This window comes from Canis aureus, chromosome 26 (assembly GCF_053574225.1).
Source record: "Canis aureus isolate CA01 chromosome 26, VMU_Caureus_v.1.0, whole genome shotgun sequence".
NCBI lineage: Eukaryota > Metazoa > Chordata > Mammalia > Carnivora > Canidae > Canis > Canis aureus.
In genome coordinates, this window is record NC_135636.1 from 14914558 (window position 1) to 14933941 (window position 19384).

General features: G+C 43.2%; 1 protein-coding gene across 2 annotated transcripts in view; it reads right to left on the reverse strand.

Moving 5' to 3' along the window:
- SPTLC3 (serine palmitoyltransferase long chain base subunit 3) overlaps window positions 1–19384 on the reverse strand; it is a 149335-nt gene that overhangs the window by 26261 nt on the left and 103690 nt on the right. For both annotated transcript variants that reach the window (XM_077872196.1, XM_077872195.1), the window contains one exon: window positions 11603–11729. In XM_077872196.1, coding sequence (XP_077728322.1) covers window positions 11603–11729 — 127 coding nt within the window. The remainder of the gene's footprint in view (window positions 1–11602; window positions 11730–19384) is intronic.

Here is a 19384-nt window from a genome sequence, read left to right on the forward strand (position 1 = left end):
GGGTGATTCAAAATGACGTCCTCCATTTCAGATAACTAGCCTAAATGTGCATGTTTATCAACTGCATGTTTTAAATTGTAATGTTTTATATTCTGTCCCATTACATTCCCCTTTCCAAAAAAAAAAAAAAAATCCTACTGTCTGAGAGTATGTTATTACTATTTCCAAAATATTCAGTCTTCCCTGTCCTGGCCTGACTTCCAGAGCTGTCCCAATTTCATGCCATTAAATTTCTTCTGGGGAAGCATTATGCCCAGGGTCCATTTTCTGCCTCCAAAAAGTGCACACACTATTGGAGAATTTAGCCACATAATAATGATAATGATCTGAATACCTGCCATGGCCTGGGACTAGGTTCTGTGCAAAAAAAGCAGAAATGGTTGTAGTAAAACCCAGACTAGGAGCCCCGAGAGTCCCTATAGAAGGAAGAGAAATTCATCTTCGGTCCTTTGGATTTTGTTTTTCCTTATTTCTTAGCTTCTTTTATTCCATTCCAGGTCAAGAGTTTATTTACTAAGTCAATAGGGAAAGATTGGGAAACTGTCTAAAATATACAATGTCTTCCTACAGTATACATCCATCAAAAGTTTGGGAAAGAATGTCCTGGACTGAGGTTACATACTGTGGCAAAGACTGGCTAGCTAGCTATTCACTGAATCCATTTCCTTCTAGGCAGACGGTTACTTCATTTCCCTGGCTGCTTTGTGGTCAGGCAAGGTCATGTGGCTGAGTTATGGCCAATAGAATGTGGGCAGAAATGAAATGTGCCTTTCCAGTTATGGCCCATGAAAACACCACATACACCATCCCCTATGCTCCTTACCCTTTCGGTGGCAAGCTTAGAAGCCAAATGTTGAAATTGGAGAAGCTATAAGATGGAAGAAAGCTAGATTCCTGGACGAGAACTACCTGTGCAACAGGAACACTCATTTTGGACTTTATACGACCAAAAAATAAATTTCTATTGTGTTAAGCGACTAATATATTGGGGTTTGTCTGCTACAACAACTAATTACCTTAACTAATACTAGCCTTATAAGACTGTGCATACCTTGAAAACTTTCAAGGGTTTAAAATCCTAATGCCTTTCTACTTTCATTGGCTAAATGGTATAAAGGGAAACTGTAATTTTTGTTGGAGAATTTTAGTTTCTCAACCTCTCATTACTAGTCACCAAATAATGTCATGAAAACATGAAATTTCTTGATTGAAAAAAATCCTAAGTGCAAATCATCATTAAGATGGAGGAGGGGAGAGAGGGAGGCCCCTCCAGCATATTCAGTGGAAAATGTCATTTTGGATGCCTAAGAATCAACCTACTCTCCTCTACTTGAGATATGTACTTTGCCTCGGACATAGAGGATTAGCTGGTGGCCAGTCCTTACTGATTACTGTGTATAAAAAAGTCACAGGCACTTTTGAGCTTTGGATGTCTCCACAGGAATCGTTAAGTAAGGGATTCAGCTAACTACTTGGATAATTAAAGGAAAAACTCCATTTTTGTTCCTGCTATTTGTGTAGCATTGGCTTGAATTACCCAGTTTATTCACCTCTGTATTAGATGGTGTCTAGACAAAGCCTTAGTATATGTGATAATATAAAACCATTCATTTTTTATCAGAAGAATAGAAAAGGAATGCTAAATTTTGGCCCATACATGTATCTATCAAGGAAGTGACTCTAACTCCTGTATTTGAACCAAAATAATTCTATAGGTAAACTCTAAAGAAACGTCAAAATCGTCTATCAGTGGTGATTAGGTTCTAAGCCTTGCCCAAGAAATCTGCTTAGCCCCACATCTAGTCATTGAGTATTCATTCATTTACATATTTGATGCTTAACACACAATTAATTAACCTAACGCTAACTATTTGGAAGGCTGGCTTGGGAGCATGTGGCTAACATAGGAGAGAAAAATTGCAGGAGATGGAGGAGGGAAGGAATATTTTCTGAATCCAGTCACTGAGATAGGGCTTAGAAGGCTAAATAGGGGTTAGGAGATAAAGAATGGGTGTAAGTGTGTGCCACCCGGGTTGCTCAGACGGTTAAGCATCTGTCTTTGGCTCAGGTCATGATCTCAGGGTCCTAGGGTGAGGGTTGAGCGGGTGGTCTGTGCTCAGCGGAGAGTCTGCTTGGGATTTTCTCCCCTCTCCTTCTGCCCCTTCCCCTGCTGTGCTCACTCTCTCTCTCATAAATAAATAAATAAATAAATAAATAAATAAATAAATAAAGTCTTAAAAAAAAAGAATAAGTATTAGTAGGTGGGGGGAGGGGGGAGAGATGAAGGCCTTCCAGATGGAGGCGATATGAGCATACATAAGGGAGGTACCAATGTGTCTGGTGAGTAGTTGATGGGATATGGCCAAAGCTTACACTGAATTGGGTCATTCATTCCATCAACATATATTGCTTGAGGTTGGGGACAGTGTCCCTGTCCTCACAGCATTTGTATTCTTCTGAGGGAGACAGACAATAACCAAGGAAGTAAGTGTATAATTCCAGGTTGTGATAAGTGCTATGAAGAAAAATGGTGCAGAACAGGGGAGTTAGAGAATAACCCACAAAGAAGATGGTGATATTTTACGATGGTTAGGGTTGGTGGCAGGAATTAGAAGGGTCATTCTGCATGAACTTCCATTCCAAGATGTTCTGAGTCCAAATTTCACCTGGGCCCTGAGTTTGGTTCTGAGTTCTGTTCTGAGAGATGAGCCTGAGTGGCAGAAACCACAAGGGCATTCGTGTCTGGGGTCAGGAGCAAGGAAAAGTCTTATGTGGTGGTCAAGGGATCAAAATGAGGAAAAGTGGCAAGCCTCTGGGGAACTAGAGAAAGTCTTGATCATTTCATTTCATTTTGAAGATAGATTCTTTGTTTGTGAGGCTAAAAAAAATTTTATTGGTGACAATTTTTGACTTATCCAGTGATTTTAAACATGAGCTAAACTTGTTCAATTAACAATATATGCCCCCCACCCAAAAAAACCAATATATGCCCCTTTTCCATTAGTTCCTTTTTTTTTTTTTTTTTTTTGCATAGAAACTGGTCATCTTTGGCCCCTCTGATAGAATAGAACCAAGGATTTTGCAACAATGAGACAGAATACTCAGTTTTAATTCAGAATAGTCAATGTCATCATAAAATAAAGACACCGTGACATAACCAAATGTAGATTTAAAAGACACCACCTCCTCATTTCAGGAATGGAGAGCCTCCCCAGCCCAGAGGCTGTTACTCAGAGGGAAAAAGGAGAGAAATCTCATTAGCTAAGAGCCTTCATTCCCCAACCCTGCCAAAGGCAGCAGGGGATGTGCAGCATTCTGGGGCCCAGGTAATGATTTCTTCACAGATGGAATGTTTAGAGTACTTCCCAAGTCAGGAAGGAAATAAAATCTCAGAAAGATTTAGTGTGAGGAAGCCCTCTGTTGGGGAGCATGTCTATTTAATCCTTCCTTCTCAGATCCTGGGCCCATCATAGTTTTGATTTGCCAATGGGCAAAGGAAGCCAGCTTGAGGAAGAATTCCTTGTACTGGCACAATGGCTAGAAGTACTTAGCTTTCATTTGCAGACTCAGTTTTTCCATCCTTCCTTAGCCTTATTGCTCAAGTTCACCCAAACCAAGCTTTCCAGGCTCTGTTAGGCTTGTTAAGCATTTTCTTCATATTGAAAGTAGAGAATTGAGGCAATTATCTGGATAATATCTAAGTTTGATCTATTGTATCTAAGATGACTGAGGAAGGATACTAGTAATATTGTGGTTGTTTGTGTCGTCCTTTTGTAGCAATAATCTCTGCACAGTACTTTCAGAAAACATTAAATTAATAAGATAAACCATCCTATTGTTATTCCATCCTGTCAGATTCCCATAGTTTTGAGGGTCTCATGTAGTGAACTGCCTTATTTCCAGGAAGAACACAATTCATCATTTTGTCTTAATTTTACCTTTAGTTTTTCCTCTACCAACACAATATCCAGACACATCCCCCTTGCTACTCAGAAACTCCCTGCAAAAGGGAAAAGGGGGACAAGTGTGACTTTGAAGAAAAATAGAGAATTTCATTTTTCTTAACTTTATTGTATAAGCATAGGATATTTTATTAGCAATGGTGATGGTGTAGGCTACTGAAACTGGATATTACACATTAGAAATTGGAATTCTGTATTTATTTTCTCTTCGAAGTAAATTCTCACTACTGTTCTCATTTCTAGGGATACTCCTGGCCACCAGGTATAAACATTAAATATTTCCATGTGTACAATACCAAAAAACAGGTTTTTGTGATTCAAAAAGTTGGTGATCATTCCAACAGGCTAGCACTGAAGTAACAGCAGGGAGAAGGATGGTTAGATCTCAGATATTATGATTATTTCTAAAGCCATTTTGGTGAAATAAGAAAGGAGTTAGCTAATGGGGTGTTTCAAATGTAAGTACTGACCTGTTAATTGTAGCTACAATTGTTCCCAAACTATTCCTGTCTCTGGTTAAGTTTCATATCTAAAAAAATTGATGTTACACAAAAAATTAAAAATGTTACATGTCCAGATTAAATTTAGATAGTCAGATAAATGGGTATGCAGATTGCAGGTTGGCAAGGAGACAAGTGTTTGATAAGATATATAATTGCTATTTTATCCTGATGTGAAATGGAAACTATTACAAAATCTTAGTATCTGATTTTCAATAGATGTATCAGGTTGAGCAGACCATCTTTTTAGAAATGCCAATGTCATTTCAATACCATGTCATCAAAATTGTAACCACAGCAGGAAAATGAGTATCCAATAGGAAGCTGATAATTACAGTGCGAGTTCAAGCAGACCCCACACAATTATAGGAAAAGCCATTCTTTCCAAGTTATGAATATGAAAGATTTGGTTGTAGCTTATTTTAACTTATTAAAACACTTCCTTCATAATTTAATTTAAACTTAGCAGTTGCCCATTGGGGATCTCCTTTGTCACCAAATGGATTTCACCTATTGAAGATGTACTAAAGAATTGGAGTAATTATTATATCAGTTCCATCCCAGGAGACATAACAGGAATTATTAGAGAAATGACAGTCTCTCTGTCAGATGTCTGCTGTCAAATCAAATAATATAATCAGTATTGTGATCATGAACTCTTAATGACTTTATGTACTTCAAAAAGTTATATGGAAGCATAGGTTTAAGGGAGAGGCTATTGTGAGCACAGGTGCTTGGTGAGGGGAGAGCTCTTGGCTATCAGGCATCAGTGCACTGTGGATTTCTTATGAATAGAAACCATCCCGTTCACATCATTAGTGGTAAGCATGACACATAGTAGGCCTCCAAACATATTTTCCCAGTTGAATTAAAAGAAAACATGCTAAGTCCCAGTTGTGCATAATATAGATGCTGATAACATATCTTTCCTGGGCCATCTTTCCCTCAAAAGAATCAAACAGAATCTCTGAAAACTGAATATTGGCCATCTGAACATTGAGTTTGCTCATGGAGCTCGGCCTCTTTCTTGGGATTCTTGCCCTATGTCTATGTCTAGTTTTGCACTTACATTCATATGCTAATTATAATGGCACCGATGTCTGAAAAAGTTGCCCACATGTTCCCAATCATCACTTCATGTCTCATGGAGTGATGGGACAACCGGATGGGAGGGAGAAACAGACTACAGGCCGTCATACAGCTGTGATTCTCAAATTCTGGTTCCTGGGGCAGCAGTAGCAGCATCACCTGGGAGCTTATGAGATGTGCAACAAGCATTTCTGAGCTAGAAGCTGGCAGCAATCTGTTCTTACCACCACCCCCCAGGTGATTCTGATACAGGCTCAAATCTGAGAATCACGTCTCTACATAAGGGAAAGAATAAAGTGTGTGTGTGTGTGTGTGTGTGTTTGTGTGTGTGTGCGTGTGTGTGGTATGCTTGTGCGGAGGGAAACATAAAGAGAACCGTGGGTGGGATTCTGGCAAATGCAGACAGGGGGACATACCTAACAGAAAGGAGGAGGGAGAAGAGACAGAAAAATTTTTTAAAAGAACCAGAAGAGAAGAGCAACTCCACAACAAAGAGAAGACTTCGAAGAAGAGAAGAGGAGGTAGTGGTGTCAGTCAAATCTGGCCAGAGGAGGGCTAATGGAGTAGGTGGGCAGCAGGGATGTTGGAGGGAGCAGAGTCTATGGAAATAGGCTGAGGACAAGCTCAAATTGCTGAGCACTGAGTGTGGAGGAGGAGGGAGAAGCAGGCAGGAAAGGCCCCTGTTTCAGAGAGATTTGCAGCCATGGAAGAGATGCAGCCTGCTGGCTTGTGAAGAGGAAGAAGGGGTAAGGGAAAGCTTTTTAGGACAAAGGAAGTGAGCAAGTGAATAAAGGAGGGAGTGCCTGTGGAAGGTGGCAAGGGAGAGAATCCAAGCACAGAGATGTGAAGGAGACAAGGCTCATTCAATTGCTGAGCTAAGCATGTCTTTCACATGCATTGGTTGAGAACCTGTAATTGCCCAGCACTGTTCTCAGGGTAATGAATAAAACAGACAACGTGCTTGCTCACCTGGAGTTTACATCCTAGGGAGGGGGGGAAAAACAGGTGATACATATGTAATTTGTCAGGTGTGCATAAATGGCATGAAGAGGAGAGCAAGATAAGGAGAATTAGGGGGACAAGGAGGAAGTGTGTTCAGGATAGATAGAGTCACTCCTCTAAGAGGCTGATGGTAGGCAGAGATGCTAGGAACACGAGGGAGTGGGCTGCACAGCTACGGGTCAGAAACACAGGTCTGGAGAGGCTGGCAAAGACAAATCCCCCTGCAGGAGTCATTCCCTGCGTTCTGGGAAAAGCAAGGATGCCAGCTGCTTGGGGTGGACCGAGGCGAGGGAAAGGCGGTGGGAAAATGGAAGACCACATTATGAGAAGCCTTGAAGGCCATGGTCTGAACTTGACACTCGTTAAGATGGGAAGCAGTGAAAAGTTCTGCACGAGAGGTATTCTGAGTTACACTTTTAAAAAAGCTGACTTTGATTTCTGTGTAGAAAACAAGTCCCACAACAGGCAAGAGCAGAAGTGGAGAGGATATTCAGGAGGCTACTCCAGGAATCCAGAGGGCAGCTGACAGAGGTAGAGGTGGGGCTGGCAAGAAGGGAGCAGATTCTGGGCATACTGTGGGATTTGCTGATGGGGTAGAGGGAGGTCTGATAGAGAGGCAGAATTCTAGGACGAGCAAGAACTTGAAAATCTGGAGGTCGGCAAGTAGTAAATAATAGCGACTGTTGGCTTTTAGTGAGTATTTCCTATTTATCAAGTGTCCTGCTAAGTCCATCCCCTGTATCACATCACTTACTCCTATGTACAACCCCCGTTAAGAGTAAGGGACTGAGGCTAAGCGAGGGTCAGCAGCCTGTCACTCACGGAGCGAGGGCGAGGGTGGCTGGGGCCTGGGGCCCACGCAGTCCACAGTCCGGCTGCAGAGCGCACACCTTTAGTCCTCCATGAGACACATGCTCTATTTTCTCCCCAAGAGAAGAAAGGGAGAGTGGGGAAGGAGGACCAAGATCGGCCGTTGACAAGGAATACTGACTGATTAATTGAAAAATGCATATCAAAGACTTAAAATACGTAATAATAAGATAACTGTCGCTTTCCTTAGGGGGTTGTTATGGTTTGGGGCTCAGCCTCCTGTGGCTGCCTGTGCCATGTGTGGGTGACGAAAACCACTGAGCTGCAATCTTCCTGGACTTCCTCAGAAGTGAGTTCAGTTACAGAGAGTCCGAAATACCGAGTGATCCCTTCAGCTACCACATGGCTGTGGAACGCATTGCTGGTTTCCAGTCCTATGAGATAAACATCCCCTCGATCTTGTTTAGCATAAACACTGTCCTGAAATCGAGGAGGCCAGCAAGATGCTAGTCGGATCATGATGTATTTATTAAGCTGAGCGGTGGGTTTGACACTCAGAGGAACACCAGATGAATGCAAGACACACTTCTTGCCCTTAAGGGGCTCACAGCATTGATTTGGCTTATGGACCACCCAACAATCATCAGGGTGGAGAAACCAAATCTCCACCTTGGGCTCACTGTGCTGCACCACGTGACAGGCCAGGAGATGAAAAGGGCCTCGGTGCACATGGAATGTGTGCACGGCCTGCAGTCCTCAGCCTGTGCACATGAACTCCACTGAGCAGCCTGGCTGCAGAGTGAAGGTGGCTGTTGGTGCATAAACATTGTCATTTCACTGAGACTGCTATTTCATCTTTGAACCTCGGCTTCAAAGGAACACTGACCTTATTCCTGTAGCTTGCCTTTCTTTGAAGCCTATGGCTTTGCATTGCAGATTAAAGCAAAGATATTCATCAAGGGACAGATCTGGCCAACTGCTCCCCATACTTAGCCCGAAACAAAGCCTTAAAAGGCTCCAATCACAGTTGCAGTGGAGTGGGCCAAAGATGAAGGCTTGGAGCCGTGCTCTCTTTCTCAGATCCTATAAGGCTGTGCTGGCATGACAGAGTGTATCCCTTTGAGCTCCAGGCAACTTTACCCCCGAGAGTCCCCGTGTATCTCAGGAGAAAGGGGAGAGTTAATGCAATATTCTCAACCTGTCCTATTCATTTTATTTAAAGCAGGCATTGTCGTAAATGAGGCCAGCACGAACATTCACTGGTGCCTTTGAATTCTTCAAAAGATGTGTCAGACAGAACCATCTGAAACTTGGCTGATGATTCTGTCAATTTTCTTTTCTACTACTTTCCTTTGTTCACCCCTTTGAAAAGAAATTGTCCTATCTTTCCCCCTGGGTTCTCCCATCTTGGCTCTAAGAAAACAGACTTCACACATTGCCTTCTCTGTTCTTTCTTTCTTTCTTTCTTTCTTTCTTTCTTTCTTTCTTTCTTCCTTACTAAGATGGCAAGAGAAGTAAAGGGAGAAACTTTAACCGGGAGGCAAAAAAAAAATCATAAGAATTATTTAATTCTTTAATTATAAGGCAAAGAGAGAGAATCAAGAAAAATACTTCCCACCTCAGAGGAAGAAAAATTGATGATAGATGACTATCAAAGAGCAAATGATCATATTTTTCAATGTGATTTTTCTGCTGATCTTCAACTGTAATCAGATAAATGGAGTGATTTCTGTCTGTGATGAAGTGGTAAATCCAGAGGAGGGAAGGGAATGACTGTCAGGTTGGATACATGTAAATCAACTACTGATAGCATATACACTAAAGGGTTTAAAAAATTAGTGATCCTTATTGAGACATAGGCTAACTTTCTTAGTTATTCATCTTTAAAATATGGCCCAAAGAATAATTCTGGCTATTGTTCATTAAGAAATGCATGAGGTTCAGAGTACCTGGGGGCTCAGTCAGTTAAGTGTCTGCCTTTGGCTCAGGTCATGATCCCAGGGTCTTGGGGCTGAGTCCCCTGTTGGGTTCCCTGCTCAGCAGGAAGTCTGCTTTTCTCTCTCCCTCTGCCCCTTTACCCACTTGTGCTCTCAAATAAATAAGTAAGTAAATAAATAAATAAATAAATAAAACCTTAAAAAAAAATGAACGAATGAAGTTCAGGAAGATCATCAACATAGCTTTGTGAGAAGCAGTGGTTCCAGACCAGTTTTTTCATACAACCAGACAGTTCACGTTGGCATGACAGATATGGCTCTATTTTTAGCTTCACTTTAAAAGGTTGAAAGATATCTGCTTATCTATATCCATATCCTTTAATTTACCAACTCCTTCTCCCACAAATTTGGATGTGGTCATATACCTAGTTTCGGCCAAAGGACTATAAACAAGGTGGTAATGTCACTTGCAGGTTGATGTTCTCCTGTTCTCTGCCATGGTGACCATGAAGGCCATGTGAGGAGATGCCTTAGCCTCAGCTAGAAGTAGCCTGAATCACTGCTCCTATGGAGGATAGCTGTGCAGAGAGTTATCTGATTTGTATTAGACTTGATGTGAGCAAGAAATAAACCTTGGTTCTGTTAAGCCACAGAGATTTTCAAGGCCTATTTGTTATGGTGGCATAACTTTGCTTCTCCTGACTAATCCAAGGCCTTGGGGTACATCTAGTCTTACTTCACTTCTATCATAAGAATCTTTCCTACAGCATCCCAGAGATGGGGTCCAAATACTTCTCACTTGAGAACTAAATACCTCAATAATAGTAGCAAATAACAGTAGCAAGCAATTACATGACATTTACCAAAGACTTGTTTTCAGACATAATTTTAAGTATTTTATATATCTTAATTTACCTAACTCCCACAAAAGCATGAACTCATCAATATTATTTTCCTCTTTTTTATAGCTGGAGGAACTGAAGCACCAAGAAGTAACTTGCCCAGAGTTGAACAGACATGTTAAATCACTTGCCTATGGCCACAGAGCTAGTAAACAGGATCCCAGGAGTCCAATCCAGGCAGATGCTTTCAGTTTCTGCCCTTAACCATTGCACCACGTGGCCTCCCTAGATTGGATTTTTATTTCCTTCTCACACAGCCTATTCAACAAGAGACAGAATCATAAAACCCTAAAGACAAGGTTGGAAGAGACTTTGGAGGACTATCAATCACTGCATTTTACGTGCAGGAACAAAATCACTCTGCAGGCCATTTTTTCTGCATTAGTGAAAACGAAAGGTCTGTCTCAGGGGTTTTCAAACCAGTGTCCTGGGGAGCGCTTGGGCTCAGGAAAAGGGCCTCCAGGGCTGTCAGTATGGAGGGAGGTGTATACACTACTTCAACCAGCTCAGCCCTGTTCTAATCTGCTTTATATAGTAGACTTCTGGGTAAAATTTGTATGTGAGTAAAGTATTCTGCTGCTTTAATAAAATCAGGAAATGGACCTCCCCAGGCTTCTACTGAAGTAGCAAGGCTTGGAAGGTGGCACTAAACAATGGAGGGCTTCCCACCAGCTGAGAGGTGGGATGCAGCATGGGGATTCTATAGCCCAGTGACCAGTTTTGGGGCCAGGATAATTTGCTACTTAAATGCACTCAAGATTGCCTGGCAGCAAGAACTGCCTTATTCATCACTGTATCCCCACTGTGACATGTAGTAGAAGCCCTATAAGCTATATCTTAAAGATAGAAGGCAAGCTCCAAAAGGCTTTGCTGAAACAATTTTTCAAAAAGATTAAGCTCATTTGGGTTAAGCAAAGGAGCACACTTTGGCTGTGGAGACCCAATGTAAAAAAGATGTCTGGAAAGTTATTGTGTGTTTTTATACATGTATCCTCAAATAGGCAGTAAATGGTATATCCCTCCCCAACTCCCACTTTTTCCCAGGGAAATACAAGTGACGGCCCCAACCAAGCACAGGCAAACACATATAACTGTTTGCTTTGTTTTAACACAACTGATCACAGAAAGTTATCCAGATTTGCTGATCACATTGAGAAGTGACTTAGAAAGTTTTCTTTGCTTTAAAAAAAATATTTCCTTTGTGTGTGTGTGTTGGCAGCAGTTTTAGTACATTTTTGTACTATGTATGATTATATATCATGTATAAAGTGGGTTTGTACGAATTTACAAATTGGGTTAAGACAAAGGTATGTATCTGAGAAGGGGGCAGATTGATGAGGCAGAAGGAAGACAGAAGTCTGAGAATCTATGAGAGTTGTCCCGCCTACAGAACCTCTTACCTTCTGTGGTACCATCCAGTCCCATGATAAGTTTCATTGATCTGATGATTTGCTCAGCTACTGGGGGGCTCATGGATGTGGCATAAACAGCACTATGTGAGTGAACTCGTAAATAATCCACAAGCTCCTTTAATAAAAGAGGAAACAAAAAAAAGAAGGCAAATAAGTCTTAGTGTTGGTGGTGAGAGTCACATCTAATCTGCTCCCCATCCACCATGGCACAAGACATTTGATTCTCACATGTGATCTGATTTTCAAGGGGCATCACCAAACTGTTTATTTTTTTCTATCTCTTCTTAGTCTCTCCTTCAAAAACCTACAAGGCATGCAAAAGTGGAATGCTGAGAATTTGGAGTTGAGGTCTGCAAGGCAAAACCATATGTATAAAGGAGAAATGATTTCCCAAACATTTGTTGACTACTTAGCAGGCACAAGCACTGGCTTAGTATTTAGGAGTATCCAAGAATATAGGATGTGGTTCTTGCCCTTGAGCATATAACATTAGATTGTGCCAAAGAAAAGCAATGGGGGGAAAAGTAACAGGATATGCAGACCACTATATGCAACAGGGGTATAAGACTGCAGAGGAAAGAGAGGGGTATTGCTAGCTGGAGCAGACAGGGAAGGCTTCAGTGAGGAAGCAGAATTGTCTTGAAGAATGAAAACAGATACAGAGGAGTGGTGGGGTAGAGAGTGGCAGAAGGGAGAGGTGGGAAATTAAACCAGAGTGTAGGATCAAATAAACTCTGGTTACAACTTGGACAGTAGAGAACTATTGGAATTTTTGTGCAGCACTATTTGGAGTGCTGACCCGCTGCAGTCTGCTGGTCTTCAGTGGCAGGAATGATTCTTCACTTGCATGCCTGACTCCCGAGGCCCAATATAAGGTCCCAGGTAAGCCCGCTGAAAGCCTAAAGATGTTCCAGTAACCCAATGCCATGATGGGGAGGGGTGCATGGGAGGTGCTCAGCCATCTATCTGCTGACCAGACCCTCCACTGGCCCGCTGGTTCTGGCTCTGGCTTGGGACCTTCAGGATGCTTTGCAGAAAAGCTAATGGGCTAATAATACTTCTGCATTAGCAGCGAGTCTGTAAAGCATCAGCCACCTTCTCTCTTCAAGGATGAGGAGACAATTTAGAATACCACTGAGGTGTCTTTTCTGATTATCCCTGCGTAAAGGTGAACTGGGAGGAGCCCTGCTTCGGGCAAGCCCATCTCTTCCTAAACCCCTTCATTAGCTACACCTGTCCCCAACTCCAAGCCTGGGACTGTGCCCACCCTTCCCTTTCCCATCTCTCTTGGGGAATAGGTGGCATGGTTGTTCACAAGCTTCTTAAACATTCTTAGGTCATCGTCTTCAGTAAAGTGAATGGCCTGTCTCACTGGCAGTTGCTGATGTGATGCACCTACCTGCCTCCTGGGGGGACCTGGTAGCTCCATTCTGTCCCTCCTGCTTCCTTCAATGTGTCCTTCATTCTAAATCTCCTCTTTCATGGATCCTTATTCCCTGACTTCCTTTCTCTCTCTTGTCCTTCGTTTCACACTCTTCATTTCTTTTTTTTCTTCCTTTTCTTCTATTCTGATTCCTTCTTTCCCTCTTTCATTTTGAATTCCCCTTTTAAATCTTTTTCTCCTCTCCAGTCTTAAGTATTTCCTTCCTCCCTCTGCTTCCCTTCCCATTCCCTTCCCCTCCATTACCTCCCCTTCTGCCTCTTCTTCCCTCCCATCCTCTCCTCTCCCCTCCCCTTCCCTATCCTTTCTTTTTTTCTTTTTTCTCCGTACCCCTGGGGGGCCTTTGTCCCTGCTTTCATTTTTCCAGCAAGTTTGTGGGAGGACTTGCTCCAGGCTCTGTTCTAGATGTGGGAGTCTAAGAAGAGAAGGGGGATGGAAAGGCTAGTCCCTGGCAGCCATTATTCATTTACATTAAAATGAAGTTTCTACCTATTCTTTGGTTTAGTGATCCTCATACAAGCAGTTGGGTGAGTTTTCACTGTTTGAAGAGTACATGCATGATGATGGCCTGACTTAAGGCACAGGCCACACAGTATTTGGAAAGTTCACTCTGGGCAATGGGAGAGGGGGGAGCCTCTAAGAGAAAGAGGCAGTCATTTCCCAGGCTGTTCTTCACAGTTCTATGCTCAGTGCTGCTCCAAGAGCAGCAGCAGCAAGGGTTTTCTTGGTTTGTTGAGAGTTGATGCCTCCTGGAAATCCTGGGGAAGCCAAGTGGAAGACAGTGGGAAGGACACAGGTGACAGTATGATAGGGGCTCATGTGGACCAGAGCTGGGAAAGGGCTCTTCTAAGCAGGTGATCTGGCCTTGAAGGATGGATGGATTGGGACAGATGCAGGGGAGGGGAGAGGCAGGGACATGTGCTAAAATTGGGAATGAGGATTGCATCTTATCAACAAAATAGAGGAGTCAATTGGGAGTAGAGGGGGAAGCTAGTGTTTCAAAGGCAAGGTTATCCCCATAAAGGGAAGAGTTGCAGGACAAGCTCTGGAATCAGACTGCTTGAGTTAAATCCTGGCTCTCCCACTTAACCGATATGTGACCACCAGCAAGTTACTAAACCTCTCTGTGCTTTACTTTTCTTCTCTGAAAAGTGAAATAATACTAATACTAACTTCAGGGTCATCATGAAAATTAAATATGTCTAGAAAAGTGTCTGGTACAAAGTGAATATCAAATGAGATTGGCGGTTATCATTAATAGATTGTCAAATCGAAGATTCTTAGAGCTGGGAGCATGGGCTGGGAGGAGGGGACCAAAATACAAAAACTCCTTGGAGTGTCTCTATCCCAACCCCCTTATTTGGCAGAGGGTAGTGTTTTAAGGTTAGCCAACTACACCCTGGTACACCGGGACAGCAAACCAAAGGTTTTCAGCCCAGCTCTTCCTCCATCCTTATTGGGGTGGTAATGTTAGGAGGGAAATGAGAGGCATTTTAAAGAAAAGAATACCAGACTTCATGACTGATGGCATGGCTCTGAAAACATTATAGGGCTTGCGCTAACACGACAGCTGATATTCCTTGGCCACTTGAGGCTCCATTTAAAGGACTTTCCACGGATTAACTTATTTAACCTTCCCAATCAGTCTGATGTAGGTATTATTTTTATCTCCCTTATATAGTTGATTACTGAGTCACTGAAAGGGTCAGAAAATTATCCAACCAAAACATGATTGGATAACTAGGATTTGGACCCAAAGAGTCTGGGTCTAGAGTCCCCACCCTTAGCACCATACTATAATACTTTTCCAACTAGCGAGCTGGCTTGGCAGTGAGGGGACAGGGAAGCTCAGAGATGACTTTCTTCACTTCCATTTCACCTGTGGTGCTTTCCTTAGTTCACAAGTTGCTCCTTTTTGGGGGGAGGAAGGGAGAATCTCTAATATACTCAACTGTTAACAGTACTAAATTACAGAGTGAATTGCATCAGTCTCAAAATGCTTTGAGGCTATTGCTCTTATTTCTCCAAAGAGAGTGAGACTACTTTGAGAGTTATACCCTCCTCTAAAAGCCACAGTGGTGGGTACCTAGCAGGGGCCTGGTAAATACTGATGATCTAATGAAGAGCAAAGGCCTTTAGGGACTGAGGAAGAATCAGGTGAGGGTCCTTGAAGTATATAGGGAACTACTAAGCTGCATTCTTAGGAACAAGTATAGAAATATTCTCTTAGTGTTGGGGCATCACTGACAAAGATCATACAAAGTAACAAAACAAAGCTTCCTTGGGTTTCTCAAGGGCTCTTCTCAGGGTCCCCAACCCCTAATTTTCCTTTCCAAATTAGGGAATTTCATAAAGCCAAGGTTGTCTGCTTCTTAGTTTGAATAAATGCCTCATTAGTGCAGTTATTATTCCCTTTTAACATTAAGACTATCTTGCCCACAACCTTATTTCTTTTAGACGGAGTCCCCTTCCTCTGAGGGTCTGAGTTTGTGGACCAGGCTAATTTTCTTGTGTGGCTCAGAAAGTGGGCTCCTTAAGTAACTTCTGCAGAGCATCAAGGAAGGTGTTGATGCCCAGATTCTGATTCCCCCATTAGGCACCAGGAACCATGACTTGGGATTTGGCTTTGGTCCCTTCAAGGAAAGTCTGGGTTATGTCTTCCCTCAGAGTGGGTTAGAGGTCTCCTCATACTGAGGTCTCCAAGTTCACTTGTAAGTTCAAAAACCTGATTATTTTCTCTAGCCATAGGCCTGGAGTTCAAGGGCAAGGGTGGTTTGCTGAGGAAATCAGAGAGGAGGCTCTTAGAATAAACATCATGGTGTTCATACCATGACCCCCATTTACTTCAAAGGGCTGTTAAATGCAGCTGCGGCCAAGCATACAGGGCAGAGCTGGCTTCTGCAAGGGGCCTGCCTTTGTCTGGCACCCAGGCTTCTGGGGCTAACGCTCACCCCAAATTTGGCTGCCCTGTCTGATTTCCTTCCTCCAGAATTCCAGCCCTACAGCCTATCAATCATGAAGGCTACCTTTGCTGCACACATTTGCAAGTCTCAGTTCAGCCCATGGAGACTATGAAAGCCAGTGGTTAGCAGCAGGCATACAAGGGGACTAAGGCTGCATGCCTGAGAAACACTTGGATTCCCCCGCACCAGCTCCAAACAAGGTCTTTAGTGTTGACCACATCTCCTCAGCAACTGGACTGACACAAATTAAAAAATAAACATAAACCTAGCTCCATCAGCTCAGGCATCCTTAAAGAAGCCATTCATGGCATGGAGCTCTGATTGGTGGAAAGAAGTAATTATCTGACATTTCACCTCAAAGGTCATGAAAGGACAGAATGTTCCAAATTGGGTTGTTCGCAGATCATTTACAGTAGCTCCAAACTCAAAGTGAACAAAATAGCAAAATCTTGCTGGCTCTGGAGAGACCTACGGTTTCCCTATGGTGGGGAGAGAAGGTCGAGGCCAGGGCAGTAAATTCCAGTAAGTAGAGATGAATTTGTCAGACATTCTGTGACAGCCAGCCTGGGGCCAAGAAAAAAAATCTCTTCTCTGGGGTACTGTCTTAGCATCAAATCAAGTTTTTCTTTTCTTTCTTTCTTTCTTTCTTTCTTTCTTTCTTTCTATAGGGAAGCATTTCTTTTTTTAAAGATTATGTATGTATGTATGTATGTATGTATTTATTTATTTAGAGAGGTGCAGAGACACAGGCAGAGGGAGAAGCAGATACCTTGCAGGGAGCCTGACGTGGGACTCAATCCAGGGTCTCCAGGATCACGCCCTGGGCTGCAGGCAGCGCTAAACCGCTGCGCCACCGGGGCTGCCCCAAATCGAGTTTTTCTCCCCTTGTTTGTTTCTAAACACTTTTCCTTCTGTGACATATCTTGTCACTTACGTACATAGTCCCGATCTTGATCAGCTCCAGAAAGGCTTCTAGAGCCTCCTAGAAACTGTTAAAAGGAATATAGTCCCTCTACTACTAACCCTAACATTGATATTTAAAAAGAGAGCCAGACAGTTTTATCTTTTTTATAGAGTTTTTGACTCAAGTAATCAAATCTCATGATTTACTAAGATCCCTATGAACGCAGTAAAATTGAAATTATTAGGGTTTCAGAAAAAAATGTAAGGTCCTAGTGTGTGTTCTTTAACAACTTTATGGTTAATTTTGTTGCTTTTGTGCCCATTGGCTAGAATCCTGGATATTTTGCAGTACCTCCCCCAAATTGAGGTATACACGGCAAAATATTCAGGAAAAAACATGATAGAATTCTAAAAACTCTAATTATTTCAATAGCTAAGTAGAAAGATTTCCTTCAAATTAAAACTGTTGGCATTTGTCCAATAAAGTCTAAGTGAAAATTTTTCACAAAAATAATTCAAAATTCAGGGAATAAAAGCTATGATTTAAATGGAAACTATACCTAATTTAAAATTAACATAAGTTAAAAAGTTAAAGGTACAGACAAGCAGATGCAAAAATTCCATTAACTTGGCTTATCAGTTGGGAAGCAAACCAGTTTATCTGGGTTTGCCACAGACTCATCAAAACCATTCCAGACAGGTGTGTATTTGACTGAGTTTGAAATCATCAGGGAACAACACAAGTGGCCTCCAGTCTCTTGCTCACCTTCCACGTCTTAAAAACTGCCCTATGTTTTCTAGAGTTTGCATCTTGCTGTTTTAGGGCAGTTAAGTCTCCGCATAGGCTAATGGACCTCCGCCAAAGACTATCTTGCTGCCATCTAGTGGTCAATTCGGAGACTACAGTGTAGTATGGAAGGGGATGGGGAGGGGAGGAGAGGGAGAGGCGAGTGGAGAGGAGGGGGTTGGGGAGGGATGATGCGTGGAGGGGAGGTATGATGCAGTGGAGAGGAGGGGAAGGGAGGGGGAGAGGAGAGGAGGGGAGGGGAGGGGAAGGAGAGAGGACGAGGAGAGGGGGAAGGGGAATGGGAGAGGAGGGGGAAGGGGAGGGAAGGAGGGGGGAAGGGGGATGGGAGATGAGGGGGAAAGGAAGGGGAGGGGAGCGGGGGAGGGGGGAGGGAAGGGGGAATGGGAGGAGAGGGGAAAGGGAGGAGGAGAGGGGAGGGGGAGGAGGATGGGGAGGAGGAGGAGGATGGGGAGGGGGAGGAGGATGGGGAGGGAGAGGGTGAGAGGGGAGAGGGAGAGGAAGGGGGAGGGGGACAGGGAGGAGAGGAGAGGTTGTTGGGGAGGGATGATAGAGTGCAGGGGAGGGGGAAGGAGGGGGGAGGAGGAAGAAGGGAGGGGAAAGGGGAGAGGAGAGGAGGGGAAGGGAGATGGGAGAGGAGGGGGCAGGGGAGGGGAGGGGGAAGGGGGAGGGGAGGGGGAAGGGGGAGGGAAGGAGAAGGGAGGAGGAGGGGAGGAGAAGGGAGGAGGAGGGGAGGAGAAGGGAGGAGGAGGAGAGGGGAGGAGGAGTGGGTTGGGGAGGGATGTTGCAGTTCTCTGGATCCAAGCATGCAGAGGATGAATATTTTAAAGAGCAAGGAAACGAACAGATCTATATGTTTTTCTGCATTGCGATTAATGTAAACAATTTCCCAGGACTGCCCAGCGGTCCACCCCAAAGGAATACAGGTTACACAGACAGGAACAAATACACTTGTCAAACAGTCCTACTGGCTTGAGGATAGAGAATAAGAGAGAATCAGAGTGAGCTGGTCCTCACTTCAGGCTAGTCAAGAGCCTTTGTTTAAAGTGAGGATCACAGGAAGGAACTCCAAGGGGAAAATGTGACATCTACCAAATTTGACAACATTTCAAGGATCCGCTTGCTTCCGTTTATTCAGGTGCCCTTGGCAGAGGAAACAGAGTTACGCTTGGTTAAAAATTCTGTAGCTCAGAACTGCTGCTAAAGTAATTACAAAACCACAAGCTCACAAAGCAACGCAGCCGGAAAAGGGACCTCCTAAATTTGAGACCCTCTGATCCCTCCGCTTCCACAGTTGAGGAAGGGAACATTTAACCTTTCACCAGATTTAACTAAATTTTGTAGCATTCCCTATGTTTTTAGCATTACCCAGCTAATTCCCACAGGCCAGTGAAGGGAGGATGGAAAACAATGCTTTGAGTTCAGAAGAAAGTAATGCTTTTTGAAGGGTCAAGGCCACTGAAAACCCTGAACATTTTAAGCGCTTGTGTATCTCATGGCAGGGCAAGTGGCTATAGATTTCACTGTTTTAAATCATAGGCTTTCAATGACCAGACTGTTTTCTGCTGCAATCCCTGATTTGTCTGACTGGGTTATCAGGAGTCTGAACTTTTGTTCCTGCTGGTCACAATGAGTAAGTTATTGGGGATTTTGGATAA